The 19314-nt window shown below is 41.7% G+C and overlaps 1 protein-coding gene across 1 annotated transcript; it reads right to left on the bottom strand.

Annotated features, from left to right (window-relative positions):
* Positions 1 to 14543: 14543 nt before the first annotated feature.
* Positions 14544 to 18854, bottom strand: LOC147894174 (pentatricopeptide repeat-containing protein At2g33680-like). The gene is made up of 2 exons (XM_087384454.1): positions 18602 to 18854; positions 14544 to 18522 (listed from the first exon to the last, which is right to left on the bottom strand). Exon 2 carries the CDS (start codon positions 18440 to 18442, stop codon positions 14822 to 14824), a length of 3621 nt encoding a protein of 1206 aa, XP_087240580.1. The 5' UTR covers positions 18443 to 18522; positions 18602 to 18854; the 3' UTR covers positions 14544 to 14821.
* Between the last annotated feature and the right edge of the window lie 460 nt (positions 18855 to 19314).

Below are 19314 nucleotides of genomic sequence, written 5' to 3'. Positions count from 1 at the left end.
CATCAAGCTCATGGCTTTCATAGAGAAAACATTCCGACCATGGTGTGCCACCCACCCTAAATAGACTAGATGTGGCTATGCATCTCCTAATATACGCAGAGTCCTTTCCATGGATGATAAGGCTGGACTGCAACCCACTTGGAAGTAGCCACAATTTTGGATGTGGTCTAGAGTAACTCGAGTTGAAATTGAGGAGGAGAAGTGGCCTATACAATGAAGATGTAAGTGGAGAGTCTTTTGGGAGTTACAAGCTAGTGACCCCAATGTTTTGTTCAATTTTCCTTGCTTCAACTTCTTGATAGTTGCCACCACACATGGACTTGTCTACCACCTTGAAAAATTCAATGAAAGAAATGTGTAAGTTACCATCCACTTCTTCGAGCTCCTTATCACTTTACTCTGGGACATCCATAAACGAGGTCGAACGGTCAAGAAAAGACATCTAAATAAAAGCAAAGAGTTGGTTTTTGATCCTGACCATGGGCCAACTTTCAAGCCAATGATGTGCATGTACCTTTGAGTCTACAACCTCCATGCTCATCACATACAGACCCACAAGTGAGTCCAAAGACTCCTTGGTAGGTTAATAACCAAATTAAAATCATTGAAATACAATTTAAAAAATCCAATGTCTGTACCTCACAAAAACAAACCATATTTATTTTGTAATGAGACCATAGACAAAGAGAACTCAATCAATGATTACTCCCCACTGATGCTCTATTGAAATATCAATACCCACTTGGCAGCCAAGGTATCTCGCCGAAGGAAATTTTGATTAGTTGTTCTTCAATGACAGACTGGGTGCAAGTCCAATTTGAAGGGGATGAACCCCCTTTCTTTATGCACCTACCTCTACTCCGCAGACAAGAGTTTTTTGGAATTCGATCACATGTCTAGAAAGTCATCGTGGAGTGGTCAATGACTTCAAAATGGTAGAAAGTAGGGTTGACAGAGGGAAGGAACTGCAATCGGTACTTCATGCTTCTGAAAGGAATTCGTGGCACAGCCTAAGCCTTAAAAGGTCAATATGATCACACCAATTTGGATCACTTGGACATTTATGGTAACTTAGAATGAAACGCGCAAGGACTAGCTTTATATGTGCTCAACTTGAATTGGCACTCGCAACAAAGTAACTATTTTAGATGGTGGCATGAAAATGTATTGTAAAAGATGCATATATAGTAGGAGGAGAAAGAGGGGAAAGGGGAATGGAGAGATGGCTTACCTTGAAGTAAGAAACAGGGCGGTAGAGGGCTGCTAGAGGGGAAAAGAGAGAGGGATAGAGAGGGAAAGGAAGAGTCCGAAGAGGGAAAGGAAGAGCTTGCAAGGATGTACCCATTCTCTCTATCACATAAGCAGATCTTGCAAGAACAAGCACATGTTACCTCATGCATACCAAATGACGAGGACAGAACATGATTGATGACCTCTTTGAAGTATATCATTTGTATGTGTTGAATATAGCAACAAGTATTCATGTCCTTTAACTTCCGCACAAAACTTAATAGTCCTAGTATCGATCCTAATTTTCACGTCATTTTTTTGCAAATTTTTCGAAAAAACCTTGGTGCGATGCATCACGATGCCTTTCTTTCCCTTGCTCCCATTCAAGTGCAAGCTTTCCTACACATTTACACTCTCCTATAACCTCTCCATCCTCTCAAGCTCTCCATTTTCTCAAGCTCTTTCTTTGCCTCTCCTCGTTGATGATGTGGGGATAAATATGCCAATGGCTTCTTTTGATTCATCTCCACTATAGAATATGCTATGGAGGCCAAGCAATATCACAACTTCAATTGGGCACCTAAGAACTTCTCTAACGGCCTTACATTGTGCACAACATGCTATGAGGCATTCCCTAGGATTAAGAGGGAGCTCACATCCCCTTGTACTCCAGAGCAAAATCCTGTTGCAGAAAAGATGAACTGTACCATTCAAGAAAGGTTACAATACATGTTTTCCAATGCAAGTCTTTCTGGTGGTTTTTGGGCTGAGGCAATGAAGACTATAGTGCATGTGATCAATAGATCACCTAGTAAGAGTTTAAATGGTGGTATTCCCGAAGAGGAATGGAGTGGCAAGAAGCCCTCTTACTCTCATCTACGTATATTTGGGTGTGAGGCATATGCACATGTGCCAAAAGAGCTTCAAAAGAAGCTAGATCCTAAGTCTAGGAAATGCATCTTTCTAGGTTATGGTGAAAGTGGAGAGATGGGCTATCGTCTCTAGGATCTAGAAGCAAAGAAGATCATACATAGCCATGATGTAGTCTTCAATGAGAAGAAGATGCATAAGGCACCCATGAGGGATGTGGAAATGAGGAGAATCACTTTCCAGGATGTGAATCCACCTGCATATGTTGATAGACAGCAAGTTGTCCATGCACCAAATGTGCAAGAAATGGTACCACCAAGTACTCCCACAAGTATACAATCAAGGGTAGATGATGGATCATCTATTAATGGAAATGATGAGCCAAATGTGGCTGATATGCAGGTGGGACAGCAAGCTGAAATGCCCTTGAGAAGATCATCTAGAGTGTCTAGACCACCTGATAGGATTGTTCTAGGGGTAGACTATGTGATGCTTACTGATTGCAGGGAGCCTTCTTGCTACAGAGAGGCTATGATGTGCGAGGATCAATGCAAGTGGGAGTATGGTATGCAATCAGAGATGAGTTCACTTATGAAGAATAACACTTGGGACTTGGTTTCTTTGCCACATGAAAGAAAGCATTGCCATGTAAATGGGTCTACAAGATGAAGGTCACAGGTGATGATGTGCCTAGGTACAAGGCCCGTTTGGTCGCTAAAGGGTTCAAGCAAGAGAAGGGTGTGGACTTTGATGAGATATTCTCTCCGGTTGTGAAGATGACCACACTTAGATGCATGCTTGGACTAGTGGCAGCAGAGGATATGGAGCTTATGCAGATGGATGTCAAGACGACTTTCTTGCATGGGGATCTGCATGAGGAAATCTACATGGTGCAGCTAGAAGGCTTTGAAGAAAAAGGCAAAGAGCATTTAGTTTGCAAGCTAAAGAAGAGTCTCTATGGTCTTAAGCAAGCGCCTAGAAAATGGTATCAAAAGTTTGATGCGTTCATTCAGTCCCAGGGTTTTAGAAGGAGCGAAAGTAATCACTACCTCTACACTAAAAGGGCTAAGGATAATAGCCTGATAATCCTGGCACTATATGTGGATGATATGCTATTGGCTAGCAAGAATACTTATGAGCTAGATGCATTAAAGGCCAAGTTGCATGAGGCCTTTGATATGAAGGATTTGGGACTTGCAAGTCATATTCTTGGTATGCGCATCACGCATGATCGGAGTAGGAAACTCCTTTGGCTTTCACAGAAGGAGTATGTTACAAAAGTATTGCATCCTTTCAATATGGAAGGGGGGAAGGCAGTGAGTATTCCATTGCCTCCATATGTGAAACTGAGTCATACAGATAGTCCCAAATCAGATTAGGAGAGGGCCATGATGGCCAAGGTTCCTTATGCATCAGTGGTTGGGAGTCTTATGTATGCTATGATAGCTACTAGACCAGACATTGCATTTGTAGTGGGAGTTGTTAGCCAGTATATGGCTAATCTAGGAAAGAGGCATTAGGAGGCAGTTAAGTGCATCATGAGGTACATGAAGGGTACCAAGGAGATGTGCATCTACTTTGGTAGAGGAGGCATGCATGTACTTGGGTACACAGATTCAAACTATACAGGGCATGTGGATAGTAGGAGATCCACTTTTGGTTATGTGTTCACCTTTGTAGGTGGTGCAGTGTCATGGATGTATCGTGCACAGAAGTGCATTGCTTTGTCTACCACAGAGGCTGAGTATGTTGTAGCCACAGAGGGTTGCAAGGAGGCTATATGACTTGATCAGGTAGTGGGAGATTTGGGGATTCATACAGGTGTACTGACATTGCATAGTGATTCTATGAGTGCTATTCAGCTAGCACAGAATCCGGTCTTTCATGCAAAGACCAAACACATTGAGGTTAGGTACCATTTCATTAGGGAGGTACTTGAGGACAAGTGCATAGAGCTTGTCAAGGTTCATATAGATGATAACCCTACAGATATGCTGACGAAGAGTCTACCTAGTCACAGCGGTTTGAGCATTGTCGTGTATTGATGGGCATTGGATAGTATGCTCCCTAGTTGTTCTCCCTTAAAGGCACATTGTCCTTTAAGTGGGAGGTTATGGGGGTTAAAGGTCACTGTGCCTTTACCCAGTTATGTATAATACTCAAACACATATATAAATGAATGAAAAAGAAGATTAGGGTGTTTTGTACCCACCAAAACTTGTGTGGCTCTCTGTTTCTCTCTCTCTCCCTCTTCCATTCTTGCTTCCATTGAGAGCACTCTCAGGGACATGGTGGCTTACCATTCGGTGGCCAAACATCAGTCATCATCACTTGGTTTGCTACCACTTGGTGATTTTTACCATTGAACCAACCTTTTGATTGATCATGCCCAAGTTTGGTACAAGTATTGCAATACTTAGTTTTGCATTCCTCTTCCAAGTGTCCACCCCTCAAATACTTGTTACACCATTTCTCATTGTTGCCTGGTTTCCCTCCAAAGCCCAATTCCTTTAAGGCCTTCTTCAGCTTGGTTTTGAGCGTATCTTTCTTTGCTAGCATCTCCTTGGTGTCACTATCAACATCTTTCTTCCTTGACTTTTTCTTCAAGCCTTCTCTTCTCCAGAGCTACCACTCGGTCTAGCGATTCTTCATAAATCCTAGTTGAAATCCTAGTTGGGTTGACTATCTTTGGCTTACACAAATCTACATGAGTGCAACCAATGATCCACCAGACTTGCATAGACTTGTCATTTGGAATAGTACTCAATTGATTGATAAGAGCTTGCATCCTAAGTACAAGGTCTTGGACAAACTCTCCTTAGTTTTTCTTCAACTCACTTAGCTTTGTTCAAAGACCTTCTTCATTGATTTCCTACCTAAATCTTCGCAGGAATGCTTCAGACATTGCATACGAATAGGGGAAATATCCAATTGGAAAACTACTTGAACCAACTCTGTGCATTTTTTTATGAAGGTATAGGAGAAATAATCCATGTACTCCTTGTCTATTGTGGCACCATTGATGTGGTAGACTCGTAAGGAACTCTATAGGTGACTAGTTGGATCTTCATCATCAGTGCCTTTGAAATTTTACCTTGATGTTGGTGCTGGACTTAGATTTTTCCACTCCATAGCCCAAGTATAAGATCTTCCACTCGGAAGGATTGATTCAATGGTCTTCCACCTATCATACTTGCCTTCATGTGTATGAGGTCATTGTTGACTATCCTGCAGTTAGTTATTGGTACTATCTTCAAGCCTTAGAGGTACAGGTCGATGTATGTTTGTAAGCCGAGTAGAACTTTTGCCCACCATGAGGGGAACTTGGGAAAATTTCCTTAGTTGCTCCATGTTCACCTTGGGTCTTAGGTGGTGTCTCTCTCCATCCAAAGCACACTACTCTTCTTGTTGATTGCCTCTTCGACCATCTGCTGTAGAGATGGCCTTCTTCCTTCATATCTTTCTTGATGTAATTCCTCTAGAATAATAGCTGAATATTGTCGAAATCATTATCTTCATTCTTTGAGTTGGTCTTCATGTTAATTTTGATGCTCCACAGAGGAAATGGCCATCCCTTTGAAATCTAAGCTTTCCGTAGATGAATGCTCAGGCTCCACTTACCACGATGGGCCTTCATTCACCAATCTTTTGGGATGCCTCACAACCCAAGACCAACTTTTTGTCCTTCTGAATCTACATAGTAATCAACTTCCACCTCTGTTCTCTCTCCCCATGCTCGTTGCTCCTGTTGGGGTCCTCATGATAAGATACAACCAATTCCTTGGTCGTCTAAAGTTACTTGGAGAAGTTTCTTGTAGTAGCCCACAATTTCTAGCAACTGTTTCACTTCATCATTGGTAAACATGAACCTCTCTAACCTTAGCACTAAGCTTACTACCTCAGTTCTCTAAACCTCCTAACTAACAACTCATCACAACTAACAATTCCATTGACCCTTCCCCAAGAGGATTGCCAAAATGTGGACGCTTCTGTTCACTCACCCATGGCTAACTTTGAAAAGGTACCCAACCCGGTGCTGTGCTCAGTGAACATGTCCTCATGATGATATGCTTGGGTGATGTTGTCCATAGGAGAAATGTATGGTGATGGGAGAATACCGAGTGATACAAACTCAAGGACAATACTAAGTGTAGTTCACCATCAAGACAAGTATATAGAAAAATGGAATCATGTTGTATTGATCTGTTTACAACAACTTGCCTCAGCTTGCAACAATGAACCCTCAATAATGTCCTATCCTAGCAAGCTCAAGTGATAGGAAGAGAACCTGGCACACTGCTCTCTTATTCTCTTTTTTGCTCCCTATTACAACCATGTCACACCTAACTATGCAAAACCACCTACTAAGTGTAGTAGCCTCAGTGTGTCATGTTGCTACTGTTGATTGGTGGATCTACTACCGCAATATTTTGCACCTCTATTGCAAAATTGTGCTCAGCACCACTTTTGAGTAGGTCAGCACTCGGTGATTGTACTTGGAACCTTGCTGTGTTAACATGAACCAAGGGCTAATAGTCACTAATAGTCACTAGTAGATTAAGAATGGCACTAGGGAATTTGAGCCTCATCAAAACCTCCATGATGTGGGCAACCCTCCATGTTAGCTTGACTTGAAGGCTAACATGGAAATTATTAACCCCTAGAGAAATCTTGCTATCAAGCTGGCTACCACCTGCAGGGTCCTTTCTAGACTACTAAAACTCTTTAATTGTCAGAGTTGTGCTTAAACAAAAGTGCACTTTCCAATTGAATATAACTTAATAGACTTAGAATTATAGAATTTCTACATTTTTCAAATATATATATTGTTCACACACACACATTCACATATAACACATGTGACAAAGAAAACACAAAAGAAAGAAGAGACATGACACCCGACTGGGTGTGAATGAGGTTCACCCCCCAACTAGGAAAGCCTAGTTGTATTTTATATTCATGATGCTTAGTCTAGTCAAAATTTGATATAGATATTTGAAAAAACCCTTGATAATGTTTGACTCCTAGTCCCATACCAACAATAATATCCTCAAGAGGTTAGAATCATATACAAATATTCTTTTGGACTTTCCAAGAAAGTAATTCGAACCTCTCTCTTGAACCTTGAAGCAGAGACACAACATAGATTTCACCCATTAGGATTAGTATAACAGATGAAAACCCTAAAGGTGGTGTTTGATCATTTATAAACAAAACCTTGTCTATCAAAAGGCCCAAGGAGTAACTTAAGATCAAAATTTGAAACCTTTCTACGGTACCCAAAAGGGAAAACAAAATCTAGAAAAAGAAGAAGTCATGACAAGATTACCCTATATGCTCAAGATTAGGTGCAGTAAAGAAGGCAACTAACATAGCCCAAGAAATTGCTAATTAGCAGTGATCAAATTTATATTAGCATGGGGACTAGTAGGAATCTATTAGGTATTGGTATAGAGAATGATTCATTGGATGACAATGTAGGATCAAAACTGCAACAAGTCAATGACCTTCTCAAGGCAAATTCACAATTAGAGGGAATGACAAGAGAGAGGAAGATAGGTGATAGGAAGCCTGACTCATTGGAAAATTTTGAGTCATTGGGCAGCAAGCTGATTCGCTTCTCGTAGAGGTTGATTCATAGGGCGGTAGCACTGGAAGAGGCTGATTTGTAAGGCAAAAGTTGAGTCGCTAGGTAGTAGGAAATTTGTTGGTAGGTAGAGGCTGATTCACTAGGCAATAGACTAATTCACTAGTAGAGGTTTATACACAAGGCATCATGGTGATTAGCAAGCTAGTTCATTAGTAGAGGCTGGTTTCCAAGGTGGCATGCTGATGTGTTGGGAAGAGGCTGGTGTCCTGGGCAGAGGCTGATGTGCTGAGGATAGCTGATGCATTGAGCATACTGAGGATTCATCTTAACATCATGTGTTATCATATGTGCATAGCACTAACATATAGAGTGCTAAAAGGCACAAGGGTTGGAAACCCTAACCCTAACCCGAAAGTGGTTTGTATACCCTTTCTCCTGATCTCCACTCTTCCCCTCTCCCTCTCCATATTTGTCTTGCAATATGCCATATGAAACTTCTTTAGTAGACTATCCACACATTTATGCTGGCTCATGAAGGTGTTGTCTGAGTCTCTCCAAAACTCTTTACTAAGACAATAGTGGATAAGTCCAAGATCTTTCATGTCAAAATCTATAGGTAAGTCTTGTTTCAACATGTTGATGAAGCTGTCATTTCTTTCTATCACAATTAGATCATATTTAGGCAAAAGTATAATAGCGATGTCTTCCTCTTGAACTTTGTACTAGAGAGTATGATTTTCATTGGACTTCATGTCTCCTAGATTATCAAAATATTGATCATGCTTATGTACTCAGGATCAAGCCTTACAACAATAAATGTGCAACCATGTAGGAGAGACTATGAATCCCTCACAGATGGTTCAAGTCATCTTGAATGGACGAGTACTTGGTGATGAACTGAGGACTCAAGCCAATCAAGCACAAAAGTTCATTCTAATGATCAAGCATTCATAGCCTCAAATAGAGGTAAGAGGCGGAGGCAGAGGCAGAGGCAGAGATAGAGCATCTCAGAGAAGTGGTCATCATCTTCAAAATCAGCATCCACAGCAACATCAGCATTAGCATCCAAGAGGAAATGATTCCATTTGAGGGATATTTTAAGGAAGAGGGAATGCATCCACCAATGTTCCAAACATTCAATGCAACTATTATCATAATTTTGGACACTATGAATGAGATTGTGGCAAGAAGTAGTATGACCAAGAGGTCAATCTAGTAGCAATAGAGGGAATTTTTGTGGAAGAGGAAATCATTGCAGTGGACATCCAAATCACAGTCAGTATGCAAATGAATCTCAAATAGTGTATCTTGCAAGTGAGGATATGCATAAGACTGACACACTGTACATTGACAATGATTGTAACTCAAAAGGGAATGCACCTATCATGTTGATCAAGCATATCAAGATCCTGGTTACATAGGCAATGGTGCATCAGCTCACATGACAATCATTAGGGATAGTATACAGAGATGAACCATTAGAAGGACCAAAGAATGTTATCTACACTGTAGATAACACACACAAATCCAATTCAAGGGAAAGGCATTGTCCCTATCAACAATTTCACTAGTAAAAAGGATTGGTGAAAGACATACTCTATGTTCCAACTCTGAACAAGAACCTCTTGTCAATTGGCATAACACTACATAGTCATTTTCAATGGAGATGAATACATGATCAGAGACAAATCCAAAGAGTAAAATCCAGAGACTATTAGCTAATGAGAAAAGCAATCAAGGAAGGAAGCTTGTTTAAGTCTTTTTCTAGATTTCAAGAATTCAAAGCCATGGTAGGGAACTAGATAGGCATAAAGGTCAAAGTCATGAGATCAGACAGAAGAGATGAATACATATATTTAGCATTTGTGAACTTTTCAAGAAGTAATGGCATTCAAAGACAATTCACATGTGCACATACTCCTCAACAAAATGCAATAGCTAAAAGGAAGAATGGGACTTTATCAGACATTGCTTGATCAATGCTCAATGAGAAGAATCTTTTGAATCAGTATTGGGTAGAAGCAATTGCCACTGCAAAATACATGCTTAATTGGCTTATAACCAAATTGATTCAAGGTGCAACCTTATGAGGCATTCACTAGATACAAGCCATGCATTGGGCATCTCTGCATATTTCTTGCATAGCATATGCCCACATACATGATGATCATCATAGAAAGTTGGATGTTAAGTCACACTAATGCATCATGGTTGGCTACAGTGAAGAGAGCAAAGCACACTAAGTTGTATGATCCCATCAATAGAAATGTCATAATCTCCACAAATGTAATTTTTTATGAAGAATCAGGATGAAAAACGTCAAACACATAGGAAATCGGTCACCCCCATCACACAGTCACATACAGAGGCGATTAATGAAGAAGAGTAAGAATTGCAAGAGGATTCACCAAAGAGCAGCAACTCAAGTGGTCTACTAGAGAAAGCAAACCACTAGCCAGATTAACGTATGCTAAAAAAGGCAAAGTAATTCAGATTGAAACCACTAATTATGCTCTTATTACTACCATCATGGCTACAAACGAGCCAATGTACTTTGAGGATGCAATTGACAAGCCAGAATGGCAAACTGCTATGAATGAATAAATGGAAGCTTTGTACAAAAAACAAATACTTGGGATTTATGTGACCTCGCACTAGGAAGGAAGGCCATTGCAAACAAATGGGTTTACAAAGTGAAGTATAATCTAGATAGAAGCATTGAAAGGTACAAAGTCAGACTAGTTGCAAAAGGTTTTGCGCAACAATATGGTCAGGGTAATGATGAGACTTATGCTCTAGTAGCTAAGATGGATTCCATAAGATTCTTGACATCACTAGCAACACTGAGTAGATGGAATGTGTACCAGCTAGATGTAAAAATTCTTTTCTCAATGGTTACCTAGATGAGGAATACTACATGTAGCAATAAGTAGGATATGCTAAACCGAGAAAAGAGCATCATATTCACCATCTCAAGAAAATTCTCTACAACTTAAAGCAAGCACCCAAAGTTGAATAAGTAGAATTGACCAATATTTTGCTAATCTAGGATACCTGAAGTCCAATGCAGATCATGCATCTATTACAAAGTTCAAGGGGAAGACATCACTATTGCACTTTTGTATGAAGATGATCTTATTGTGATAGGAAGCAATGAGAGCTTCATTAGCGAGTTGAGACAAGATTATCATAGAGTTTGACATGAAAGATTTTGGAATTATGCACTATTGTCTTGGCATTGAGTTTTGGAGAGACTCAGACAACACCTTCATGTGCCAACATAAATATGTGGATAGTCTCCTAAAGAAGTTTCACATGGTAGATTACAAGATTGTAGCCACTCTCATGGAACAGATTTTGAAACTTTCAAAAGATCCGGAAAAGCCTGTGATCAATGATAAGTGCTATTGGCAACTTATCGAATCTTTTATATATTTGACTATCATGAGGCCTGATATTTGTTATGTAGTAAGTTCACTGACAAATCCAAAATAGTCTCATTAGAATGCAACCAAGAGAGTGTTGAGATACATTAGAGGTACAAGGTAGTTTGGAAATAAATATAGTAATGTTTAGTCCTTCTTCCATTCCCCATAGTCATCATCTTGAGGAAAGGCCTACTTCATGATGTTGATCGTGAGGGAAGGTGTTGAGGATTAATCTCAATATCATGTGTTATGTTATGTGTATAGCACTAAGACATAGAGTGCTAAAAGGAATAAGGGTTTAAAATCCTAACCCTAACCCTAAAGGGGTTTGTATATGGTTGGTGAAGTCCACCCCATGACTAGCTTCTGACATCCTATCACTAGATGTGACTATCATGGATACTAGAGATCCATCACCATACTAAAGACAGTGCATAGTAACATATTGAAGATGGGAATAATAAACCATGTGAAGAAATAGACCATGTTGAATATAAAGTCACATTGAAGGTGACTAGAGCTCTAATATTTGATAGGCACCGAAGGTGACATGATCTATACTGAAGGTAGCATTGTGATTAGCCATGAAAGAATACTCTGAACTGCAAATGAGCATGTGCACATGGTAGTAAAGGATGCCCAGTTGAAATGTGGAGTCCTGCAACTAGAACTCACATACAGTAATACACACATATGATTAGTAAGTATGATATTCCAAGAAAATAAAGTAATAATCTTTCAAAAATATGACAGTAGGAAAGAGCCATGGTTACGTTCCCTCTATTACAAAGTAATTGCCCTCAACTAATAACAACTAGTTAGGGGTACTCAATTGTGAGGTTTCTTCATACAATTACATGAGATAAGAATAATCACAAAGCTATTGGTGATCCACCCACTTTGCATCAGTAGTGGGACAATTCAAAATATAAGAAGATACTTGTGTTCATAGCATCCTCTATGCGTATGCTTATTGTGGTGAAAACGTATCTTCTCAGGAATGATAACTTCATCTTCAACCTTCGATTGAGGCTCATTAATATGAGTGGATCTTCTCAGGAATGATCACTTGATCTTCATCTTCAACTTCCGTTGAGGCTCATTAATGTGAGGGAACATGTAACCAGAAAGAGACATCATTCATCTTATGGGCAATTTGAAATGGTCCATAATATTGCAAAGCAAGCATGACATGTACAATCCTATTACCAACTTTGGACTTAAGCCTTGCCTGTCACACAGTCTGAAACAATAGATTGAGGTATGCCATGATGGACAAAAATAATTTTGATGAAAAGTGATGCTACCTCAATTGCCTTAAGAGTCTTCTTATGAGCAATGAAGTGAGCTTATTTATTGAATCTATCAAGTAACGTCTCGGTCTTTGTTTGTCATTTGTATGTGCTTTTCTCCTAGTTTTATCTTCTTCTTAAGCTCATAACGATGCTTTGACGACATCGATATGTCTGTGCCTCCGAATCTAATATCTCTAGTGACGCTCGAGCGTGATACACCTTTGACGCCTTTTGAGGAACCATTTTCCATTCCAAACCTTGCGATTCCTCCTGCTCTTCTTCATCAAAGTCCTTTAACATATCTTCAACTCCAATAAAAGTCAAAGGACCTTGCTTATGTACCTTCTCTAAGAGCTAATTCCTGGAGATGCGATTCTCATTGCGTTCTTGTGCTCCATATCTTCATTGGTCCAAACCAATCCTAGAATCTGGTAAAATATTTGACATTGCTACAAATCTCCTTTGAAAATCCGTTTCCATATCTATCTTGAAAGAGTCGCACAATTGTTGAAGTTCCTATATTTTATTGTCCTTCCCACTATCTCGGGTTGTAGAAACTTTTTCCACTTTAGGCTCTGAAAGCGTTGAATACTTGGTCCATTCTATTTTAAGGTTTTTTTCTACTTCGTGGCAATGGACTTCTCGGCTGCTAGGGTTACTTTCTTAGCTGTCCCACTTTGAGTCCTTTTGGTATTTACCATGGTAAAGATTGACTAGACACAGGTATGACACAACCTCACACACAAAGAACCCTAGGTTGACCTAGGACTAGATCCCAAGTAGTACCCAGTTCTTCGATTGGAAAGGATTATTTGGGTCTGGTACTTGTCAGAGTCATGCTTAAACAGAAGCACACTTTCCAATTAAATAACTCAATAAACTTAGAATTTCAAAATTTTCACACTTTTCAAATATAAATGTTGTTCACTCGCACATTCACATATAACTCATATGACAAAGAAAATAGAAAAGAAAGAAGAGACACCAATTGTGAATAAGGTTAACCCCCCAACTGGGCAAGCCCAGTCGTATTTTATATTCATGATGCTTAGTCTAATCAAAATTTGATATCTATTTGGATAAAACATTGAGGATTCTTGACTCCTAGTCCTAGACCAATATAATAATAAACAAATCTACTTTCGGACTTTCCAAGAAAGGTAGCCCCTAGTTGTAAATCGAGGTGAGAACTACCGTAGGCTTCCCTCCCATTAGGATTAGTATAAATAGATAAGAACCATAAAGGCGGTGTTCAATCATTTAGGAGACAACTTAGGTTGAATTTTGAAAGCTTTTTAAGGTACCCAAAAGGCAAAACGAAATCTTAAAAAAGAAGTAATGTGGCGTGACAAGCTTATCCTATATGGTTGAGATTAGGTGTAGTAAAGAAGGCAGCTGACACAGCCAAGAAAGTGGTCAATTAGTGGTGATTAAATTGCAAGAACAACATGGTGACCAACAAGAGATTGTTAGGGATTGGTTTAGAGACTAATTTGCTGGATGACAAAGCAGGAACGGAAGTGCAGCAGGTAGGCGACCTTCTCAGGGTAAATTCATGAGTGGAGGGAGCGACAAGAGAGAAGGATAGGCGATAGGAAGGCTGACTCACTTGCAGAAGCTGAGTCGCTTGGCAGCCGACTGACTCACTAGCAGAGACGATTTGCAGGGCAGCAGGCTTATTCGCAAGGTAGCAAGTTGATGCGCTGAGGAGAGGCTGATGTGCCAGGCAAAGGTTGATGCACTGAGCAGGGGCTGATGTGATGAGGAGAGGCTTTTGTGCTAGGAGAGGGAGGAGCAGGAGCTCAAGCTAGGAATGAATCCTAGAAGAGGGTTGTCCCTTAATTTATAGGAGAGCTAGGGAAAAAGCTAGGGCTAGAAATAGAGGGGCTCGGTGGTCTTGGAGAGACAGCAGTTTAATTTATGAGGCATGTTCTGGAGTAAGGGTACATGAGCGATTGAGGGAGCTGCATGGGCCCACACTGCAATATGGGCTGGCCAGGCATTGGAGATTGAATGCAGCAGAAGACTATGGCAGAATTCAGCTCCCCCTGAGAGTGCAAACGAGGCAGAAGATGATTTCCCCAAATGTTTCTGCCATTTCATTTCCACAGTTTATTGTCCATCCCCTTGTCTACCCCGCTGATTTGAGCCTAACACTGTTTCTAAAACGAAATCGAGGAGCAGAAAACAGGCACAAGTTTCATCCCCTGATCTGCCTCAAGTGCTCGTGCGACCCCACAACGGAATTGAGGAGCAGAAAGCATGTGCAAGCAACATCATTACAAAACCCTTCCATAAGCTACAATCTTCAATTCAAGACAACAGTTTCACCGAGAGAGTATGCATGTGGGATGGACTGTTTACTTTCCCACTGTGTGGTACACAGCCAGGTCTTTGCCTTGCCATTCCTAGTCCTCTAGCATGTAAGCTTCTGCATAGATGTTAGACATCAAGACATAAGCTGCAGCATCCTTTTCATCCAAGTGCACTGCATGTTCAAAAGCCTGTCTTCCGAGCTCCACATTACCCCACTTTCGACAAGCACCCAACACAGTATGCCACACTACAAGATTAGGATGGAAAGGCATCTTCTTCGCTATCACTAACGCCTCATCTAATTGGCCTGCACGGCCAAGAAGATCAACCATACAAGTATGGTGCTCAATCATTGGACTGATGCCATAGTCTTTGCTCATGGCCTCAAAGTACTTCTGACCCTTATCCACTAGACCCGTGTGACTGCACACCGTAAGAACATTGAGGAATGTGATGCCCCCTGGCTTTATGCCTTCTTCTCTCATTGTCTCAAGCAAATGGAAAACGATTTCACTTTCTCCTACATGGGCATATCCTGTGATAATTGCATTCCATGAGATCTCATCTCGAAATGGCAGCCTGTCAAACGTCTCATGTCCTTCTGAAAGTGAGCCACATTTGGCATACATATCCACCAAGGTGTTGCCAACAAAAAGCTCTCTTTCCAATCCCATTCTGGCAATCTCAGAATGTATTTCCTGGCCCTTGTCTATGGCTCCTATGCTGCCACAAGCTTTCAAGCTGCAAACAAATGTGACAGCATTTGGAGAAACACCCTCCTGTTGCATCTGCATGAAACAGTTCAGTACTTCCTCACCAAACCCATGCTCGTCATATCCTCCAATTAATGCATTCCACACAACTTCGTCTTGAGCTGGAAGCTTGTCAAACACTTCGCGTGCTTTTGCAAGCAAGCCACATTTAGCATACATATCAACCAAGGTGCTGCCAACAAAAAGATCTCTTTCCAGCCCCTTTCTGGCACTCTCAGCATGTATCTCTAGGGCCATTTCTATGGCTCCTATGCTGCCACAAGCTTTCAAGCTGCAGACAAATGTGACAACATTTGGAGAGACACCGTCCAGTTCCATCCGTTCAAAACAGTTCAGCGCTTCCTCACCAAGCCCGTGCTCAGCATATCCTGCAATTAGTGCATTCCACAAGACCTCATTACGAACTGGAAGCCTGTCAAACAACTCCTGTGCCTTTACAAGGGAGCCACATTTGGCATACATATCCACCAAGGTGCTGCCAACAAAAAGATCTCTTTCCAACCCTTTTCTGGCAATATCAGCATGTATTTTTCTGCCCTTGTCTATGACGCCTACACAGCCACAAGCTTTCAAGCTGCAAGCAAATGTGACAGCATTTGGAGAGACACCCTCCAGTTGCATCTCTTCAAAACAGTTCAGAGCTTCCTCACCACACCCCTGCTCAGCATATCCTGATATTAGTGCATTCCACGAGACTTCATCTCGAAGTAGAAGCCTGTCAAACACTTCCCGTGCTTCTGCAAGCAAGCCACATTTGGCATACATATCCACCAGCGTGTTGCCAATAAAAAGGTCTCTTTCCAACCCCCTCCTGGCAATGTCAGTGTGAATTTCTTGGCCCATGTATATGGCTCCAATGCTGCCACAAGCTTTCAAGCTGCAAACAAATGTGACAGCATCCGGAGAGACATCCTCCAGTTGCATCTGTTCGAAAAATATCAGAGCTTCCTCACCAATGCCATGCTCCACATAGCCTGCAATTAGCGCAGTCCACGAGACCACATCTCGAATAGAAAGTGTGTCAAACACTTCCTGTGCTTTTGCAAGTGAGCCACATTTGGCATACATATCAACCAAGGTCCTACCAACAAAAAGATCTCTTTCCAACCCCTTTCTAGCAATCTCGGCATGTATTTCTTGGCCCTTGTCTATGGCCCCTATGCAGCCACAAGCTTTCATGCTGCAAACAAAAGTACCAGTATCCAGAGAGACACCTTCAAGTCGCATCTGTTCGAAACAGTGCAGAGCTCCTTCAATAGGCCCATGCTCAGCATAACCTGCCATCAGTGCAGTCCATGCAACCACATCTCGAGCTGGAAGCATGTCAAACATTTCTTTTGCTTTTGCAAGCCAACCACATTTTGCATACATGTCAACCAAGGTGCTGCCAACAAAAAGATCTCTTTCCAACCCCTTCCTGGCAATCTCGGTGTGTATTTCTCGGCCCTTGTCTATGGCTCCTACACAGCCACAAGCTTTCAAGCTGCAAACAAATGTAACAGCATTTGGAGCGACACCCTCCAGATGCATCTGTTCAAAACAGCTCAGTACTTCCTCCCCGAGTCCATGCTCGGCATATCCTGCAACTAGTGCATTCCACGAGACCTCATTTCGAACCGGAAGCCTGTCGAATGCTTCCCGTGCTTTCGCAAGCAAGCCGCATTTCACATACATATCCACTAAGGTGCTGCCAACAAAAAGATCTCTTTCCAACCCCTTCCTGGCAATCTCAGCATGTATTTCTCTGCCCTTGTCTATGGTTTTTATGCTGCCACAAGCTTTCAGGCTGCAACCAAATGTAACAGCGTCTGGAGAGATGCCGTCCAGTCGCATCTTTTCGAAACAGTTCAGAGCTTCCTCACCAAGACCTTGCTCAGCATATCCTGCGATCAGTGCAGTCCATGAGACTATATCTCGAACTGGAAGCCTGTCAATCACTTCGTGTGCTTTTTCAAGCAAGCCACACTTGGCATACATATCAACCAAGGTGCTGCCAATAAAAAGATTTCGTCCCAACCCCTTTCTGGCAATCTCAGCATGTATTTCTCTGCCCTTGTCGAAGGCTCCTATATTGCCACAAGCTTTCAAGGTACAAACAAACGTTACAGCATTTGGAGAGACACCGTCCAATTGCATCTCTGCAAAACAGTTCAGGGCTTCTTCACCAAGACCATGCTCGCCATAGCCTGCTATTAGCGCATTCCATGAGACCTCATTTCGAACAGGAAGCCTGTCAATGGCTTGCCGTGCTTTTGCAAGCAAGCCACATTTGGCATACATATCAACCAAGGTGCTGCCAACAAAAAGGTCTCTTTCCAATCCCTTTCTGGCAATCTCGGCATGTATTTCTTGGCCTCTTTCTGCATGTTTCAGCCTAGCACAAGCCTTCAGTAAGGCCACAAATGTATATTTGCTAGGATGTACAGAATCCTCTTGCATTTTCTGGTACAGGTTGAGGGCATGCTGTGATTCCCCATATTCAATATAACCCATGATGAGAAAAGTCCAAGATTGCACATTCCGAACAACCAACCTATTGAAAACATGCTGAGCATCGCACATGCTTCCAACTTGCACCAACAATGGCACGAGGTCATTCCCAAGAGATCTATGATCTTCCAGCCCACTTTTGCAGATGCAAGCATGCAAGCGCTTGATATACGTTCGATTTTTATTTTTTCTGCACTTATGCAAGATGCATGTAAGGTCCTCCACAGAAGTTAGCTGGGGCGTCCGTTCCAAAGAAGCGAGTACCTCCTCTAAGCTCTCCCAGCTACTCTGCTCTAGCTGTTTTTGTGTATTCGCTTGTACTCCAGACCTACCACTTGTATCTCCATACTCCTCCACCAAGCCGCGGTTTTTAAAGTTTGACCAGGTCTGGGCAGTCCATGCTTTCGCCCTCTGCAATCCGTTGCTTCCGGACTCTTTTCTCACGAGCATGTCTTCAATCTCACCCGAATTGTACAAGCCATCTATCCATAGGAACTCCGTGGTAATTATGCACCAGATCGTGGGTTTATCTATTAAGATGAAACAGACTCGTCAGACTAGCCAATCTACAGCTTTACCTGTGCAAATTCAAATTCGTCTCGCACGTACTTTGCGCTTTCGGTTGTCCCACCACTGGGAGGGATCCGTGACGCAGCGCTCGGCACTTGAGATACTTGCCATGCACGCAGAAGATTGCTGGTGCTTGAGGCAGCAGAGTCTGAACGCGAACATTCTTCCACCAAGGCTGCAATGCCTGCCAAACAAGAATTTGGGCTTGATAGCCTGGTCAATCAGAGAGGGGCAAAACCCAGAGGCATGTGTGCTTCCTATGTTCACGATCTCGAGAAGAACTCAAAGGGACACTGCAGGGAAAGGTCTTCTAAATGAAAATGAATATTTGAATTTGAAATACTTGGATTCTCTACAAACATTCCAAAATCTTTCTTTTGATTGCCTCCTTCCCATGACAATTGGCTTACACCATGATAATCAAGATTTTGGGCCCTTCATTATGATGGCTTTTGAATCCATATCCTCCTCGCCTAAGTCCATTGCTCTATTCAATATTTGGAGGTGGTGATACACAAAAGACTCAAACTCTAGAATGACTCATTGATGAAAAACATAGAGGAGACATGGAAGACACGCAAGAGAACATCCAATGGCCATGATTAAAACATGGACTCATTAGTCCTCTTGCAAGAAAGGATAAGTACATGGCGAATGGCACCTAGATCTCGCACCATCATGCTCACTATAATCCATCTATCGCATGATTGCCTTATGTTCTAATCAAGAATACAACATGCCACATGTAGATT

This window comes from Dipteris shenzhenensis, chromosome 14, assembly GCF_047967505.1.
Source record: "Dipteris shenzhenensis isolate YYH24624 ecotype China chromosome 14, Dip_SZ_1.0, whole genome shotgun sequence".
NCBI lineage: Eukaryota > Viridiplantae > Streptophyta > Polypodiopsida > Gleicheniales > Dipteridaceae > Dipteris > Dipteris shenzhenensis.
The sequence above is the reverse complement of the archived record's forward strand: the minus strand, read 5'-3'. Positions and strand labels throughout refer to the sequence as shown.

What these genes read in the sequence shown, in the direction of transcription:
- LOC147894174 (XM_087384454.1), bottom strand. Translation starts at nt 18,442, where the DNA reads ATGCTCGTGAGAAAAGAGTCCGGAAGCAACGGATTGCAGAGGGCGAAA.